The 19918-nt window shown below is 37.9% G+C and overlaps 1 protein-coding gene across 6 annotated transcripts in view; it reads left to right on the forward strand.

Annotated features, from left to right (window-relative positions):
• Positions 1-19918, forward strand: part of Garem1 (GRB2 associated regulator of MAPK1 subtype 1) — a 150778-nt gene that overhangs the window by 97533 nt on the left and 33327 nt on the right. For all 6 annotated transcript variants that reach the window (XM_048806386.1, XM_048806382.1, XM_048806383.1 and 3 more), the window contains one exon: positions 7618-7748. In XM_048806386.1, coding sequence (XP_048662343.1) covers positions 7722-7748 — 27 coding nt within the window. In that variant the 5' untranslated portion in view covers positions 7618-7721. The remainder of the gene's footprint in view (positions 1-7617; positions 7749-19918) is intronic.

A 19918-nucleotide genomic window follows, 5' to 3' on the forward strand; every position in this document is an offset into this window, starting at 1 on the left:
AGTATTTCACATTTGCATTTTTTATTTTTAAAGCTATGTTTAAGATTAGCACAAATTTCCAAGGTTGGCAAAATGAACAGAAAATTCACAGAATATGAATAGAAACCACTTATAAAAATAATCACATCCTCCTGTATGATAAGAAAAGTGTAGTTAAATCCCAATGGATACTGTGTTTTGCCTATCATACTGACAGTGATAATTTTTAAAAAATGCTTGACCATGAACTATTAGGAAAGGCATGAGGAAATATACTGTCGGTGGGAGTGTAAGTGGGCACAGCCTTGTACTTAGCTTGACAGTGTGTATCAAGAGTAAAAATGCACTTAGCCTGTGGCCCAGCCTTATTTAGGCATTTTCCCACCAATGTACTTGGATTAAGTACAGAAAGCCTTCAGTGCAAGAATATTAACTTCAACATCACCGTGACTGCAGAAAATTGAAATAAATCTGAATGTCCATCAATAGAGAACTGGTTAAATTAGTTATGGTATGTGCATGGGATGGAAGATTATGCAGCCCTTAATAAGGATGAGGGGTGGGCCCATGTCTGCCACTCGGTGTGGTAATTAGGATGAACAGATTTTTACACATTGATGAAATAACGGTACAAAACACTCCTCTTGTTTTGTAAAGGGTGGCATTATATGTGTAGATACATCATTGGATACTGCCTTTGGAGAGAGATACAAGAGAATGGTACTGACTATCTCAGTGAGATTGGAGGATTCAATTGGGAAAGAGGTTCACCATCTACCCTGTATAGTCTATTTGAATTTTTTGTTAATTACAGGTATTGATCAAACTCTTAACATTACTCAAAACAAAGAAAGCTAAGTAGCAGTCACTGAAAGGTTTAAGTGAATGAATCTTCATACTCTGTTGGTGGGAGAGGACACTTGCATAAACTTTGTAAAGGCAACATATTGGTTGTTGCTGTTCACAGTAACAAGGGGCATACCTTCTGCCTGGCAGTTCTACTTTGACTCAAGGTCTGTAGAGACTCTAGCCTGCATACATACTAAAGATAAAAACATAAAAGAGTATTTTGGATGTGGATCTTGATTATAAGTACAAATTATTGCCTGGATTTTTTTTTTCCTTGAAAAACAACAACTAGTTTGTTTCTATCACTTGAGAATTGCTCATTTCTTCACATTTGGAGATAGCCAAGTGGTTTGAGGCTCAGTTATTTGAGCCATTTAACATGCATTTCATTTGCATAACCAACTTGGAGCCATCTAAATTAAGTTTGATCACTCATCCGCTATTTAGTAAGCACCTACTCTGTGCCAACGTGATACCACACTGAAGGTATACCACACTGAGTGGCAGACATGTGCCCACCCCCTCAGTGACATTGCCAACATTCTGGGGCTTCCTTTGCTTACACTTTTGCTCACTTTAGCCATCTTTTGCTTGCTTTGGTGTTCTGGTACCATTTGTGTTGTTCTTGCTTTCTTTTCTGTTTAACCATTTGGGGCTGGTTTTTGCAGCATTTTCCTATTACCAGCAATGAGGGAGACTTCAGTAAGAAGTATTGTTTATTTGAGTTACGGGCCCACAGATGGATTCCGTAGGCCTGGGCTTTCATTACTTATTTATTTATTTACATAAAGTATACCACTGTGCTGAAGGGATGGGAAACAGTAAGACCATGGCCATAAAAGAAGATTTACCACAAGCCATGCTTATTGCCAACAGTGATGGGGACCAGAGGAGCACAGATCATGGAGAGCCCTGTCCTTGCCAGAGCCGCAGAGTGAATTCCCAGTGCCCATTGAGCCTGAACTCTACTACCTCTGCACTCTCTCTCTCATATCTATGCATCTCAACATTGTGGCTCTCTCTTCTTAATTAGCAAAATTCATTTCCATTTTTCATTTCTGACAAGTGACCTTTCTCTGTAAGTAAAGGAGAATGTATTATAGTGTGGTGTCTCAGTATTGTACGAGTTCTGGAAACTCAGATGCTCAAGGGAAGATTTGGGGCCTCCTGGCTGTGCTTAATGTGTTATCCATTGTGAGGTAATTCACAGACTATCATGAGAAAACATGCAAAAAAAAATGGATATTTTCTAGGTGACACTTATTTCTCAGCATATTAATTATGAAATATAGTTTGAGAAATAACTCATGAAATATAGCCTCCATCTTTGCCTTCTAGATATTCCTTTAAATTTATTTAAACTGTAGTCAGTGAGCATGTCATTGATGTTGGATCGATTCCTGGGAAGTTTCAGACTCTGCAGATGGACCAGCCCTCACAACAGAATCATCAAAGCTGTTGCAAGACAATGCAGCTTCCCCCCCCTCTCCAAGAACAGAGTTTGACAGTGACATCTCAGAACAGATGTTTCCACAACCTCCAAATGTTTTTATTTGGTGGCACAAAAGACTCTGTTATTCATGAAATGGTCTGTTAAAAAATTAGTTCCTCCATGAGGGGGGTTGTGGGAATATGTGTTATGTCAATTGATTTCACTTTTGGCAGGGCACCGGCTCTTAACTCATCCAAGTCTCCAAGGTTGGACTCCAGCAAGTTCCCATTTCCAGGCCACAGCAGTCACAGGGAATGCAGTAATAGCAGAGCTCAGCATCTTTCCCAGAGGACACAGAGTTGACTCATCAGAGAATGTCACTTTTTTTTTTTTTAATAAAAGAATAGAAGATAAGTAAAGCTCATAGAAATTGAGTCTCGTAAAGCACCATGAGAAAATGCAGGCATTCGTGTGGTTATGCACATTATTCTCCTAATACAAGTCCACTTCTAGAGCTTATACGTGTTGATTCTTGACACCTATTGAAAGGGGAAACTGCAATTCTAAGATAAACATGGGCAGCTTAGGATCTGGTTCCAGGTACCTCACAAGAGACCTTGGTGTGACGCTTTAGTCATGTGGAATGAAAGGACTGGTTATTTCACTCTCCTGTCTTATTTTGCCACTCCCCTGATCTGTACTTTCCACTCCATTCAACAGGTCAGAGATCAGCTAACTGTGGCCTAAGGGCCACATCTGACCTGCCGCCTGTTTCAGTAAATAAAGTTTGCTTGGAATCCAACCACTCTGGCCGTTTGTGTTGTCTGTGGCTGCTTTTGTGCAACCTGGCCAGAGACCATTTCGCCCACGAAGCCTAAAATATTTACAGAACATACTTGCCAACCCCTGCAGTAGGAAGTCATGTGTGTACTGTGACCCTGCCACATTAAGAAGACATTTGATAGGTCTTAGCTATTTGAGATTTTTAAAGACATGGGTCTTAAGAAATGTAAAGTAACTAATTCATTTTAGGAAACTAAACATATCACAAGAGAATGGTCAAAATATGCTAAAACATGCACACAAATAAAATTTTCCATGACAATTTGAAAAAAACTACAGAATGAAAAGAACCTACTTTTTGATGTACAACATGTTCGAATGTTAAAAGTTATTATATTTGGTCACATTTGGCTGTTGCTTTATTTTTTTCTTATAAATGCTGCCAAATATGTGATTCTGGGCTTCATGTCCAACAAGGTGACAAACATAGGTGAGACTATAGAACTGAACATTGACATCATGGCCATACCAAATGTGATTATTCATCTGGTCTCATTTGGCCAAAATAAATTTGAGATGTATCACACAAAACTGTAGATGCAATAGAAAAATAATTAAAGAAGGCTTAAAGAAGCTTAAAGAACAAGAGTTCAAGTTGGAAGGAAAGAGAAGAGAAGGAGTTACATCAATTAAGAGTTCTCAACCTTCTTATTTCATGAGAAGAAACATTCTATTATGTCAAGAGATAAAAATTATACACTAGATTTAAGACAAAATTTTTTGAAGAGTGTAAAATAATCTCTTGATGTTCATATTAAATTTAGATGTATTGGCTTAAATGAAATGTATTATGAAAGTTAATTTTTCTTCTTTTTTTAATATGACTACTAGAAAATATATGAAACTCAAGAGATTAAGCATCTGCCAACCTAATGAATAATGTACATATAGATCCCACCATCTTAGGACATGTTTTCTGAAATATTGATCACAAATTTAAAATAAACTTTCATACTCTTGGGAAAAAAATGATATCATTTGCAGTTTTTTACAAAACCATGCCTGGTTTAATGATAGCCTGATTTGTGTTCGGGTTCCAAATCTATAATTTCTTTCTTATTCATCTAACAAATTAGAAAATATAAATCACAATTACAGATAATTGGAAATGTTGGCAAACATCCAGTGTCTCTGTCAGATGGTTCTGGAGATTCCAACCAAGTGCACTTATAAATTTTAACTCCAGCTGACAACCGCTTTTGCCCTGGGTCCACCCCATTGCAATGCTGAAGGATCGTCTATTTCATCGTGGGAGATATTTTCAAAGTGCTTACCTACTCTATTCTTTGGTAGGGTTGACCCTGAAAAGTATTTCTTCATGTTGTCTGTAGCTTTTACGTAATGATTTTTAAGTAGGCCACTCTGCTCTGTGACTGCTGAGATAACTGCCTCCAAAGCCAAAAAAATCGACTTCATCAAAGCCCCCGATCCATTGATCCCACTACCTTTTTCACTATCTCTCTTCTTATCACTCAGGATCTTGCGTCCCTCTTTACTCAGTTCAAGGCCCATGGACAGGCAGCAAAATCACTCCCGTGCACACAACTTTATTCCTTTGTCCTCCCTCTCTCCTTACACTAGCAGAAACCACATCTACTGACTTTCCCTCTGAATTTGACTGGAGAAAAGCATGGTTGTACTTTCTGGTTTCACTTTTAATTCATGCCCACAAACTTCAAGTGGGTACTTAATGCTGCCCAGCAGGCACATTATATGTTATTCACTATCACTGAGCTTTAGCTGTAGCTGGAAAAATTGAAGCAATAACAGGGAGCTTCCACCAGTTCCCACTGCTGCTGCCCCATTGTAGCTGGAGATAGGCTGCCTGCGCTCCGGTCTGAAGGCAGCCCCTCCACTCTGGTGTCAGATGTGTCCCGTCTGCCTACTCAACACCGGGGCCCTAGTAACTCCCAAAGTCAGCCTGCCCCTCTCTGTTGGTCATTCCCATCCACCTCCAGTGACTCTGATGCTTCTCCCATCATATTTAGGAAAACAGACATTTCCAAACCCCACTGCATCCCTCCCTGCAGCCCCCACTCCATGCCTCCTCTCCCCTGTTCAGCAGTACTCTGCAGACATCATCTGCTGCCCATTCTTATGTCTCCCAGTTTCTCCTTCTGGATCTTTCCTGCATCCAGTTCAATGTTTGGCCCAGTGGTTTTACTGCTCCTATCCAAGTCCCCAGTTAAATCCCCTGGTTTTCAGCCATCATCTCATGTCCGTTCACAACATTCAGCATCCCTCGCCTTGAAGCACTCCATCGCCTATTCCAGGATGCGCCCTTTATTGATTTGCCTCTCACTCGCCTGGCCATTCGTTCTCAGTGTCCTGGGACTTAGACCTTAAACCTTTTCTCTGTCTGCACCCAAGACTATGGTTCATCATCAATAAAGTGTCATGACTTGAAATAGCATCTATGTGCTGATGACTCCCAGGTTTATTCCCAGTCAGATTCTCTCCTGACCTCCACATTTATATGCCCAACTAAGAGCTTTTGGGTATCTTCATTGTATTGTGTTATATGTCCAATACATATCTCAGACTTACTTGTCCAAGACTTACCTGGTCTTCCTTCTATCCCCCACAGTCTGCTCCATCTCATCACAGTTCTGTCCCTTCAGTGGCCCAGGTCAGTTCCTAACACTTTCTTGCTGTTCCCAAACCTCTTTCGTCTCCTTCCTGAATTACTGCAGGAGCCTCCTAACTCTACACCGCACACTTCAACATCTTCCAACATGGCATCCAGAGTGGTCTTCAACTATCAAAGCACCTTTCCTCTACTTTGAAGTTCTTTCTCTTCCCTCTACTACCCCTGCTTATAGCCTGCTCCAGCCGTGCTGGCAGGATGGCAGGTAAGTACCCAACTACCTAAGGGTCTTTCACAAGCTATTGCCTGTGTTTAGAATTCCGAGAACTCTACCCCCGCTACTGAGCATAACACTTTCTCACCTGTCTCCAGGGTCACCTATTCAGCATTACGTGCTCTGGCCTGCCCCTCACCCTGCCCTGTTTCCTGTACTTCTTCTCACCTCCTCAGACATTTATTACATTCTCTACCTCCTACTAGAATGTAACCTTCAGAATTTCACAGATTTTTGTCTGTTCTGTTTCTTGATAGATCTTCAGCATCTAGAATACACACTAAGCAATGTGTTGAGGGTATAAATCAAGAGTTTTTCTGTTTCTGCCTCATGCCCCGCAGAATCTGCTGAGAGCACCTGGTGATAGCTTTTGATTCCTTTCAAGTTTCTCAAGTGTTATATCAGAAAGAGATTCAGAAAATAACCACCGAAAATGGTGTCCTAGTCTTGATTACAAATTGTCTTTTATTTTAAACTGAAAAACAATTCCCCTAAAATGTAGCAGCACTATCCACTAATATTGAAAATGTGTAAATAATTGATCCTTGACATTTTTAAGAATATATTCAAAGTTCTTCACAAATTCCCCAATTCGTGTACACCGCAGTAGTATATTTACTAACTTGGATTTCAGTCAAAAGAAAAGAAGGAAGCTACGTGAAGCCCTGGCTCCTGTGCATCCGGCCAGGCTCAGCTGTTGGGAAGGGGCTCACCCTGTAACCCAGCGGGTCTGCCTCATGCTTGTGCCTCTGCAGTGTCACCATTACAACAGCTCTTGGATACAGAGTGTTTCCCCTGTATTGTTGAAACCAAGAATTTCAATTTTGTGAAAGCTAGAGTTCATTGTATTATTTTATTCTATTTATTATTTTTTGTGGTACTACGGATTGAACCCAGGGCTTCATACATAATACTCAAATGCTGTACCACTGACCTATATCCCCAGGCCAGTTTTTTTGTTTTGTTTTTGTTTTTGTTTTGGTACTGAAATTTTAACCCAGGGTTGCTTAACCACTGCACCACATCCCAGCCCTTTTTATTTTTTATTTTGAGACACAGTCTCATTAAATTGCATGGGGTCTCACTCAGTTGCTGAGGCTGGCATTGAACTTGTGATCCTCCTGCCTCAGCCTCCTGAGCCACTGAGATTACAGGCATGTGCCACTGCACCCAGCTTTACTCGACTTTATATATTAACTTTAAAATTTTAGTTCTGCTAGGCTGCTGTACCTTGGTTTAGAATATAACATGTGTGGGTATTATTACAACTAAATGACAAGTTACCTTACTGTTAAAAACAAAATAAGCAACCTTTTATATCTGTAGGTTTTCACTTTGAGACCAAAAGACAAGTAAGCATTCATTCCAGGTAATTTGGGACCTCTGAAAATAAACAGAAAAAGAGAAAACTTATGTCTTTGTTTTCGTTTTTAAGCTGATCTATATGTACATAGTATATATAGTATAATAATAATATATGTAATATTTCAGTTTAACAAAACCTCTGTGCTATGGGAATCCTTTTTTTAATGATGAATAGGAATCTTTGATTTAAAAAAAAAAAAAAGGTTGGCATAAAGAGGGTGCTGTCGCCACGGTGACAGCTGTCCAACAGAAACATCTCACATCTCTTCTGTTTATCATGTGTTTTAGGGCAATTCAAGCTGCTGGAACAAGACAGAGACATAAAAGAGCCAGTGCAATATTTCAACAGTGTGGAGGAGGTGGCTAAAGCATTTCCTGAACGCGTGTACGTCATGGAGGAAATTACTTTCAACGTGAAGGTAGCTCTTGAACAACCAAATATTTATCTTCACTAAAATAATTTAACATTCAAGTCTGTATGTACACAGTACGTGCGTGTCTGCCTCCCGGGAGAGTTCCATCCTCCCAGTGGATTAGTGTTAGCCACCAAAACTGCATGTATTACAGAGCTAACCTGGCTCCTGACCACATACTCTCTTCATTAGCATTGTCTTTTGTTAGAATTTAAGTGATGAATTCAGAAATAAAATTGCAAAAGCAGATAAAAGATTTTTTTTTAATTTGGACTTTATTCCCTAATGTGTAACATATGTTTGATTAGACCTTCTGTGGGGCTGGGTATTCGACTCTTCAGAGCAAAGGCATATGATGAAATGAATACTCAACCTTTAATTAAGGAAGAAAGAAAAGACTTCCAAAGCTGCCCTGAGATCAGCCTCGATTCATTCCATTCTTTGTGAACGATCTATTGCAATATACACCAAAAAAATGGATAAAAATCTTACCCAGAAAAAAATGCTAGCTAAGGTTTGCTCTGCTTCATGTGCTTTGCCTTCTTAAAGGAACAAGGCACTCCCCCTTCCACACTTACAGTGAGCTCCTTTGACCAGACTTGATCTTGAAGCATTGCCACCAACTAGGTCCAGTCGTATGACCCACACGTCTATTGTGTTTTCTTCAGCAGCACCCACAGTTATATTCAACCACATTAGAAAGTGTTCACATTGAAAGGATTTCCTATTTAACCTCATTTCCACAGGAAGTCCAATTAAGTCACATTCTCTGAACATTTCAAGATTTAGGAGGCCAGAATTCTGTTTCTTAGAAATCCGCTCTCTGTGAACAACAGACTGCATGGCATTTTGGCCCAAGAATGCATCAGTGTCTTTGTGGGTGAGTCAGTCTGCCCACACTCTTCAGGAAAGATGGAGACATCCAATCAAACTTCTTATTGCAGAGGTGGTTCTGTCTATTTTATTGGCTAAGCTAAGTCATTTTTTCTAATATGGAGCTCCTCTGATCAACTTTCTTTAGCATTATTTTTAGGGTGAATGAGATTTTATAATTTGTAAAATCTTATACTAAATAAATTTTATTTATATGCAAGAACATTTATATAATTTTTTTTACTCCTTCAGTGGCCCAGAATGTAAGACAACGTGCATTCAGTTACACTCAAAGTTCATGAGGACATTTTCTGTACTTTTTAAACTTACCAGCATTAATTGGTTTGTGGGAAGTTAAATCTGTTTTTATTTGTCCCTCTGTCTGGTTTTTATCAGTTCCAGGGATCAGAACAAGGAAGGGCCTTCAGCATGGTGGGCTAGTAGTGCTTTTCACTGGGCCGTATTCCCAGCACCAAGAAGTTGAATCAGTTTCATTAATGTCTCCATATGATTTAAAGCTCTTCTTAAAACTTATATTTAGAATTACTTAATGAAAAAAAAATGTTTTAAAAGGCAGGTTAATACCTTTAAACTTTTTTCTAAAAATATTTCATCTGCACTGGGTAAGGTGGTATACATCTATAATCTCAGTGACTGGGGAGGCTGAGGCAGGAGAATCACAAGTTTAAGGCCTCGGCAATTTAGAGAGATCCTCAACGAGTTAGCAAGACCTTACCTATCTCAACATAAAAAATAAAAAGGACCATGGATGTATCTCAAAGGTAAAATGCCCCTGGGTTCAATCCCTAGTCCCCCACAAAAAAAAATATTTCATCAATAATAAATGATGAGGGCTGGGGATATAGCTCAGTTGGTAGAGTGCTTGCCTCACATGCACAAGGATTCAATCCCCAGTACCACCAAAAATAAATAAATAAACAAAAATAAATGATGAAAAATCAAGCATAAAAATTTTTCATGATTTTAAAGATTTCCTCTAGTACTAAAGTTAGCATTCCAGTTTTTGTGACATATTATTCCTGTACAGTATTTTAAAAAAATGCTTCTAGAGGCTTTCTTTTTGTAAATTTTGCACTAAAGAAGTGATGATTAAAAAGGTGATACTAACTTTGGATTGTGCAAAGAGGAGTGAGGGGAGGGAGGGGGCTGTGGGGTTGGGAAGGACATTATTACCCTGTAGACATGTATGATTATACTACCAGTGAGACCCTACACCATGTTCAGCAAGAGAAAGAAGTTGTGTTCCATTTGTATACAGTGTGTCTAAATGTGTCCTACTGTCATATATAGCTAATTAGAACATTTTTTTTAAAAAGCCCTTCACAAAAGGAAAAAAAATGAATGAAAATTTTTACTATTCAGGCTAAAAGGACCTTGAAAACTCATCTAGCTTTTTCTGAAGGCTTACTGAAGGCCTTCTGAGCCATACTGAAGTCAAATCAAATAACTAAAAATGGAATTAGAAAAAAAAAAGATAATACTAAATTTATAAACTTTAATAGTCTTAAATATATAGAATACCGTGTTTGAGTATATTCATTAAAGTGTATGTAGTAGAGATGTCTCTTAACAGTTTGAAGGCACAGATAAGTGTATAAAAGGTGAGCTTATCATATCCATAGAGCTAATTGGATTTGGGTTGAGTTCCATGCTATGCAAAAATAAATATTTATAGTCTGTTACTTACAAAGTTTTGAGAGCCATCACCTCCAGCTTGCATAAATCAATAAGACATTATTCAGTTCTTTTCAAAGGATGATTGATATAGAAACCTCAGGAAATTTGTGTAAAGGAATATACAGTGTTTGCAAGCTTAGTGAATAGACACCCAAGCAAATAAATAAACTGGGGAAAGCTATGAGAAGTTGTCTAGATGCTACCTGGCCTAAAAGTAAATACTGAGAATCATAGTCTTCTTTAATTAAAAATAAACATGATTATAGTGTCTGTGAACATTAAGGGGGTGGGGGATAAAGAAATGACACATTGGTTCATTACTTCCCTAGGAGAAGGAGAACAAATGAAAACAGTGGCGTTTACTCACAGATGTAGATATTACCAGGAAACAGTTTTTTAAATGAAATCAAACCTTCACACTCTACCATCCACAATATAACTTAGACCAATAGGATATACCTATTTGAAGAAACCACTTGCAGTTAAGAATTGATATCTAATTGGCCTGATAACAGTCAAGACACAAGTATTATTTGAAGTCAATATTGTATAATATTATACATTAAGTATAAATAAATACTTTTATGTTATATTCATATATATGCCCAAATTAAAATCAAATCTAAAGGATTTAGAGAAGAGCAAGTATGTTGAAAGGATGAGAACTCTATTTCTATTTTTTTTTTGTCCAAGACTATAGTAAAATTTTAACTAAATGAATTTACTACATAGTACCATTTCCACATTTATTTAAAAATGAGACATTTCTTTTAACCCAAAATTAATGTTTTTTTCCAGTACTAGGGATTAAACCAGGGCCTCACGCATGCTAGGCAAGCATTCTATCACTGAGGTATATCTCTCTTTTTTAAAATTCTGTTTTGAGGCAAGGTCTCCCTAAGTTGCCCGGGCTTGCCCCAAACTTGTAATATTCCTGCCTCAGCTTCCTTAGTAGCTGGGTTTACATATATGTATCACCATACCTGTCAAAAATTTGTCTTTAAAGATATGTTGAACCCATTTTGTCTCATCATCCCAGATGTAAAACACCTATAAAAACTTAAATATAGTATGTAATATATAAGTATGTTATAACAAGAATATAATTGTATTATACTATAATGATTTTAATAATATTATATATACAGTGCAACACACTTTAATGTACCTATGTCAATTTCATTGAAATATGCACAGAATTGAAAACTTAAGACTTAGTGGGTTAAAATTATCTGCCTGGTTGCCCCATCATTGATTAACTACATGAAATGAATTCCGATATATAAAGTGTTAATTTTTTAACCAGCAAGTATATTTTGAGCTGCTACTATATGCCCAACAGTGTTTTAGGCCCTGGGAATACATTGTGAATATGCAAATGGCTACCTGCATGGAGACCACAGTCTGATTAATAAGGTAAACAGTCTGATTAATAAGGTTAATAGATAAATAAAAAGTGTTAATACTACCTCCAAGTAGAGATACCAAGAAGACAGTTTGGTGTCCAGATCTGGAGCTTGAAGAAAGGTCTAAGCTTGGAGTTTGGGACTCGTCACCTCTGGGAAGATACTTAAAGCCATGCATCCATTTGAGTTTAACCTATACCATAGGTTCTCAACCAGGGGTGATTTTTGTCCCTCAGGGTACATTTTGCAATACCTGTACATAATTTTAAGTGTCATACTGTGGGGTGAAAGACATTCCTGGCATCTAGTGGGTAGAGGTTGGGATGTCCCTAAGCATACCACAAGGTAGAAAAGAGGCCCCCACAACAAAGAATTATCCACCTCTAAGCCTTAACCTAGAGACCAGATAAAGAGAGGTCTGAGGATAGAACTTGGAACACCCCAGCATCTAGGGGTCTAAAAAGGGGCCGCAGTGAGGTAGGAGGACAGCCAGGAGCAGGTGGTGTCCAAAGCCAAATTTCAAGGAGAAATGAACAACTGTGTCAAATGCTGCTTAGTAGCTGAGTGAGTTGAGGACAAATTTAGCAAAATGGTGCCCATTAGTTGCCTTGACAGGAGGAAATATTAATCGGCTGTAAGATCTGGAAGGTTAAGTTAAGCAGAACTATACATAAGGTAGTCCTTGAGTTTTGTCACTGTGAGATTCAAGTGAGATTTCTCAATACCATCCTGTGTTTCTTCCCGCCATCTGCAGCTGCCTAGATGCAGATACAGAGTAGACAGAGAGCTGGGGCTGATCAGATTTGAGGTTCTACCAGGTGAGTGTTACCCAGATTAGCCAAGGTGTTAGTGAATATATGGTAGAGAGACAGGTAGCACTGAGCCATAGAACCCTCACTGGGAAAAGAAGTGCAAATGCAGAAAGTAGCCCCAGATAAGAACAGGAAACGGGAGGCAAGATGGTCCAGAAAATTCAACAATATGTGAGCAGGTAGCCTCTTGCCAATCATTTATGTGCATTTTTACTCTAATTCCTGCAGAGCTAAAGGCTTTCCATGTTTAGAGAACAGCAGTTGCATGCTTCTGTCACTTTTTTTTTTCCTTTATTCATCCAGTTTTTAGTTTGCATGGTGAGGATATTGGTGTTTTTGTTTTGTTTGTTTTTTGTTTTTTCTTTCCTGAATATTTGTTTTTAACTGCAATGGACTTTTCCTCTCTTATCTCTTAGTTTTTCATCAACCATCTCTATTCTGTTTATTTCCAGAGTCAAAAGTTGTGTCATTTCTGAGTTGGCCATCCCAACTGAAGTCACGCCAATCATTAAACAGCCACATCAATCATTTTTAAGTCACCGGTCAAACTGTGTGGTAGTTCAGACTCTGCATTTTGAAGCTGAGTTCAGCTCCCAGCTTCAGGCCTTGACCATGACCAAGGGCAAATCTTCACCTGCAAAATGAGTTGTTGTGAGAATTAAATGAAGTCGTGCACTCAAGTCCTTTGCAAGTGTCCAGTAGGGGAGTTAGCAAACTATGGCCTGTGGACAGGCCACCTATTTTTGTAAATAAAGTCTTATTGGAACACAGCCAAGTCCATTTGTTTATGAATTGTTGGTGGCTGCTTTTGTACCACCAGCAGAGCTGCATTAGTTGCAACAGAAACCATATGGCCCAGAGCCTGTCTGGCCCTGTAAGAAAAAGTTTGCCAGTACCTAATTCAGAGCATAAAATCGTACTAAATTGTTTCACATTTATGAATAATTTCCCACCACAGGTTATAACTTACCTTTATTAAATACTTTACAACCAGTGTCTTAATATTAAGAACTTAATACAGAGAAGCTGCTACTTGTTATTTTTTCTTGGAATACCCCTTCACTTCATACGCCTTTTGGAGACATTATACTGATACCTGGTGAACTATTTCAGATATCTTCAGCCAGCTGGTTGCAGTGGTGCACGCCTGTAATCCCAGCAACTCAGGAGGCTGAGTCAGGAGGATCACAATTTCAAGGCCTTAAGTTAGTGAGACCCTGTCTCAAAATAAAAAATAAAAAGGCTGGGGATGTGTCTCAGTGGTTAAGCATCCCTGGGTTCAATCCCTGGTACCAAAAAAAAAAAAAAAAAGTACAGATATCTCCAGCTTTTCAAACCCAGCACACTGATCATGAGAAATTTTCCCAACATACATTTTTCTGCCATCAGAATAATTGTTGATCAATTAAGTTTTGATCCAGTTCTGTCCTTACTGTGAAGGTTGTAGAGGGAGAGGAAAGAAAGGGGAATTTCGATTTAGCATTGGATCTGAGGTTCCCTGTCTTCGTTGCAACAGCCCAAGGCTTCATACCTTAAAATTACTGCCCTCAAGTCAGAGAACCCAGATAGTCTAATCTGGATGCTTTAATGTCACTAATTTTAGTTCCAACCAGTTTGGTCCATGCTTTCAGCTGTTCCAACAGAGATTTTACCCCAGAGGCAAAAATAACAAGTTTACATTGTCTCAGCTAGGGAAAATGACCCACTGAGGAGTGTGAGATTCCAGTCAAATGTGGTGGAGCAGCCTTTGCTGGCTCCTACCTCTTAAGTACCATTTCCATACTGTGTGGTATAGGCAGGGAGCCGAACTGACAGTCTTGTCACTTGCATAGCAGCTCCTAATTACTGTATTTGGCACCTGCTATGTGTCAGGGGTGTCATTGTCAAGCAACAGTGCTACTGTAGTTGGGTCGAATGATTTTAAGGGTGCCTTTTTGGGGCTATTGACAAATTATAATTGCTGTATCTGCAGAATGCAAAGTGATGCTCTGATATATGCATACAATGTGGAATGATTGAATCAGGCTAATTAACCCATTGTCTCAAATACTTTTCTTCCTAACTGTAACATTTTACCTTTTGATCAGCATCTTCCCATTCACTCCATTACCCACCCCCTGGTAACTACCATTCTGCTCTTTGTTTCTGTATGTTTTGTTATTTAGCTTCCACGTGGAGTGAGAACAAGCAATGTTTATCTTTCTGCGTCTGGCTTGTTTCTCTCGGCATAGTATCTTCCAGGCTTATTCAAGTTGTCGTAAATGATATTATTACCTTTTTTTAAAAAAATGGCTGAATGATATTTCATTGTGTATATTTACCCAGATGTGCCATTTTTAATCGGAAACAATTTCATGTAAGATTTAGAGAATTTGAGTAATAGCTTCTTTTTTAAAATATTTATTTGCTGTAGATGAACACACAGTATCTTTATTTATTTTTGTGTGAGAATTGAACCCAGTGCCTCACACATGCGAGGCAAGCACTTTACCACTGAGCTACAGCCTCAGCCCCTTGATACCAAGAAACTTGACCAAGAATAAAATAATGAAGTACTATAAATAATCCAGCAGAACTAGGCAGCTTACAGACTTTGAGTTTTTTACAATGATCAAATTTTAGGTCCGGAAAGGACCTTAGACATGACATGACCTAATTCTATCCCTTTTAACAAATATGAAAACTAAAATGCAGATACATTAGCCAAGTTCATTGATTCACACAAAGTCACAATACTAGGTTGCAGCAAGTTCCATAGTGTGGAAACTGTAATTCAATCTAGTCATCTTTCTCCTCCATCACTTTGTTTCTGGACTTGAGATAAGACTCAAGATTGTAATCATAATATATAATTAACATTGACATAGTAGCTTGTGCAGCTTATTCTTTTTTTAAAATCTAAAGAAATGTGTTCAATAATTATTGCATGTTATACAATACATGTATGACCAAGATCCTTCAGGGTTTTTGTTGTTGTTGTTTTGGTTTGGTTTTTTTTGTTTGTTTGTTTGTTTTTGTATTTCTGAAATATATGGTCTGACACAAAGGATTTGGCAACTTTTGTTGAATGTTATGCCTGTCACTTTTTATATTTTACATATACCCCAAAGTATGATGCTAGTATTTAAAGAATAAAATCCTACCAGTTATCTTGATGTTTTCTTTCTATCAACTTCAGTGTAGTTTCTAGTTAATTAGATATCATGGGTCCAACTGAATTCTATCAGAAATATCACTGTAAAGTATTAACTCAGAACTTTTGAAGTATTAACCAGTGTTAGTAAGAAGCAAGACTGGAGTTGAGTTCTTGCAGCATTGCTGTTTGAAGCAGTGTTAAAGATAAACTGAAGGTGCTAAAATGTATCACTGAATAAATAAGCAAGAGTTCTCAAGTTTAATTTGATTAGTGCAACTTGATGCTGAACTTTGAGTTTCCTCCAAGAATTCCAATTTATGGAAAATCATCCAGTTTTTTCACAAGTCAAAGATTAGAGGCAATCTTTGTGCCTTTTATCTTAGCATTTTAGTTACCCTTTTTAAAGTTGCTATCTGAAAAAGTACCCAGGAAATAAAGACCTTCTCCTTCTGCCAGTCTATTTCATAGATAAAGTAGTTAGTTGAATTAAACATAAATCAAAGTTGACCATATTCATTACAACAGTACAAACTATATACAGGACCTTGAAAATATATTAGTGGAGAGGTTTGGGCTGTTTGTGATTATTCTCTAGTAATTATTTATGCTCTGAGAGATTTCTGATCATGTTTATCTTTTAAAATGCAAAAACAGTGGATAATTGTCCTGAATACATTGGCATCTCATGGTTGTCCTGTAAAGTAATATAAAAGAGTAGTTCTAAAACAGTTTTTTGAGGGGCGTTTTTTGTTTGTTTTGCTTTCTGAGTGTAGTTTGGTCTAACCACCATTGGCAGTTTAAAATACTTTTCCCTAGTTTCTGACTTGATAGTTCGGAAAAGGGGTCTGCTTGTGTTTTATGTTTATGATAACATCAGGGACACAGTTTCTCCTGTGATTTTTCAGAAGTTGACAAGGGATCATTTGCTCCAGCATTTTCTCAATGACCTTTGGAGTACAAATTTGTTCTAGACAACCAGTGTTAGCTGTGAGTTTTAAAAAAATTCTTTCCAAAATGACTCTAATTTCCTTAATAACATGTTGCACTTTTCTGCCACTAAAGAAGAGTACTGGAGCAAAATTTGAATGTACCTTCATCTCCTGTTCACTGAAACTCTTAATACTTCTTGAGATGTGTGTGACTTTTGCTTTTGTATGCCCAGCCCCTATACCCTGATAATTTGGTGTTTTATGGTCTTATATAACTTTTTGTTGGATTTTTGCTTCCTGTGTCTTAGAATATCTGCCTTAATAGTCCGTCTTCCCAGTTTTCATTTTCATTTCAGTCTGCCATGGGCTGGAAATGGTGAACCCCGTTTAGCAGGGTGTTGATTAGATAGGAGCAGGGCAATGCAGGCTTTTCCTGTAAGCCCTCACATCAGCAATCTCTCTCTCCTTTTTGGCTAGTGCCCTTTTAGTTCATGCTTTGTTCTTGGCTACGTTCCAGAGAGGTCAGAAATGATCAATGACTGTGCAACGTGCATTTTGTCAGATATAAAAAGGATTTTTTAAGATGAAGATTAAGTGAATTTTAGATGTAGCCAATTTTTATTTTTATTTTCCATTTTTGAAAAGTTGTATGGTTTCCTCAGGATGAGTCAGATGTCATTTATTTTCAAGATTCAATCAGGATGATAAATTGGATACAATTGTGGGGTTAATTATTTTAGTGTTTGAAGACAGCTCAGTGCTTTTTTTTTTTTAATCATTTGAGGTTTTAAGACCTCCTCTGAAAAACTACCAGTTGGCAAGCCTCTGCTATGCCGTCACAAATTAAATCACTGCCATTGCTCTTGTCATTCTTGCCTTATTTCCTGTTTAAAAACACCACCGCACCACTCAGAACTGATATTTATCTTAACTCTTAAGGCACTTTTGTTCTCGTTTTCTGCCATTTTCCCAAAGAAAGGAGCTATAAAAATTGAACTTGGCAGGACATTTATAATATTAATCAAGTATTGTATTTTAATCTATTTATCAATCAGATAAATCCTGGTTGCCATTTAAGAGTTGGAATTTTAACCTCTATCATTTTCTTTGGCCATTAAAGAACAGATTGCCTATTGCCAACACCATCATTGTGTGTGTGCACGTGTGCACGCCTGTAAGATTTTACTTTAGTGTTTTAAAATGTTTCTTGACCATGGAGTATTAGTTCTGCGTGTTATTATTAAAACCCTGATCGTTTCCTGGATTAGACCTATTAGCGTTGTTTAGATAACACACTTTGAATTACTTCCTCTCAGGAAACATTGAAACTGGAAATGTTAACCAGACACACATGCCAAAGCACTTAGAACACATTGTTTCTTTTGCTATTAAAAAATAAAAAAGGAAAGACATTATGCAAATAAATCACATCTGTAGAAACCTAAGGAGATTGTTTGGCTCAATTGCCAAAGGAAGGGCATTTATTTATGAGATTCCTCATCTGTCACTGACAGGGACCACAAAATTGGTCGGTATGTTAGTCTTGTAATTTATGCAGGCTAATTGCTACCATTAATGATGACATCAGAGTTGGAAGCATAGAATTACAGATTGTATTCACATATGTTATGCGTTTTCATATATGGGAGTAGAAGTAACTTACTGAGTACACACAAAACTGTTGAATGTGCCCAGATAGCCACATTTATTAAGGATAACTTTGATCTTTTTAATCTGTGCATGTGCTGTCTACTTTGCATCTCAGAAACTGACATTCTCATTTGGTGTCAGTACTTCATTAGGCCTCTAATTTCTTCATTCTGCAAGATGTATGTTTACAAAGGTAAATTAGGGAAAATATAGTATCAATTGAATGCAATAGAAAGAAACTGTGCTTTGCTATTCCTTCAAGTTTGGAATAGCAAATAGCAAATTGGCTCTCCTGTACACTAATTGGGAATACTTGGTTCTGTGAGTGTGTCTCAAATCTCATGAGCACCCCTTCTTCTCAACATCCTCGTCTCCATCCTTATCCAAATGGGTGAACTGCCAAGTCTTTCACAAAGTTCCAATAAAAGGAAGTACAGCAATGAGCAGAGAGTATTGCAGACTACCTCTGTTCCAAACTGGTATATTTTGAATCATTTCCACATGCTCACTTCCTTTGGGATATATCTGTAATGATATTTCAGGCTGTATTCTAACGTTAAGTTTTATTCTGGGATAATGTATTCAGTAAAAACTTGAGCTAGACTTCAGTACATAGAGAAGGATAAGGCTTAGAAATAAGGGTCTGGGCTTGAAAGCCGTAGTAGATGGAAACTTAGAAATCAACACAAAAATACAGAATGTGAAAAGCAATGGAAAACAGAACCACAAGAATGATTAATAAAATGTTTTTATTGTTAATAAAAGTCCTAGTCAAAGTGGCCTGCATTTACTGAGAGCCTACCTTACTCCAAAAACTGTAGGCAGTTGTGTGCGTAACACTCATTTAGCCTGCAAAATAACGGTGGTGTTCCCATCTTACAGATGAGGAACCTGAGGTCCAAAACAGCGAACACTTACTTGCCCAGCTTGACGGTGCACACCTGTAATCATTCTCATTTTCTTCCATTTTCCCAAAGAAAAGAGTTATAAGAATTGAACTTGGCAGAACATTTATAATATTGATCAAGTATTGTATCTTAATATAATACTTGTGTATCAATCAGATCAATCCTAGTTGCCATTTAAGAGTTAGAATTTTAACCTCTATCACATTGTTTGTCCGTTGGAGAACAGATTGCTTGTTGACAACACCATCATTGTGTGTGTTTGTGTGTGTGTGCATGTAAGATTTTACTTCATTGTTTTAAAATGTTTCTTGACCGTGGAGTGTTAGTTCTGTGTGCTATTATGAGTAAAACCCTGATTGTTTCCTGGATGAGACCTATTAGAGTTGTTTAGATAACGCACTTAATATTACTTCACCATATCACCACCACCGTCTTGGTCTGAACGTTCACAAACTTGTAATGGTGCCCCTCTCGGATGAAGGGGAGGTCATATCGGTTTCTGGGTGGAGGAATTGTACCAGTCACATTCACAGGAAGCATGGTTTATTCTATAATGTTGCTGATGGTGTGTTCACCTTCCTGCATATGAAGCCTCTCATGAGGCTGAGGCAGGAGGATCACAAATTCAAGACCAACCTCCACAACTTAGTGAGGCCCTTGAATCAAAATAAAAAACAAAAAGGGCTGGGGATGTAGCTTAGTGGTTAAGCATACCTAGGTTCAATCCCCATTACCAAAAACAACAGCAGCAACAGCAAAACAAA

Source organism: Marmota marmota, unplaced genomic scaffold, assembly GCF_001458135.2.
Source record: "Marmota marmota marmota unplaced genomic scaffold, marMar, whole genome shotgun sequence".
Lineage (NCBI taxonomy): Eukaryota > Metazoa > Chordata > Mammalia > Rodentia > Sciuridae > Marmota > Marmota marmota.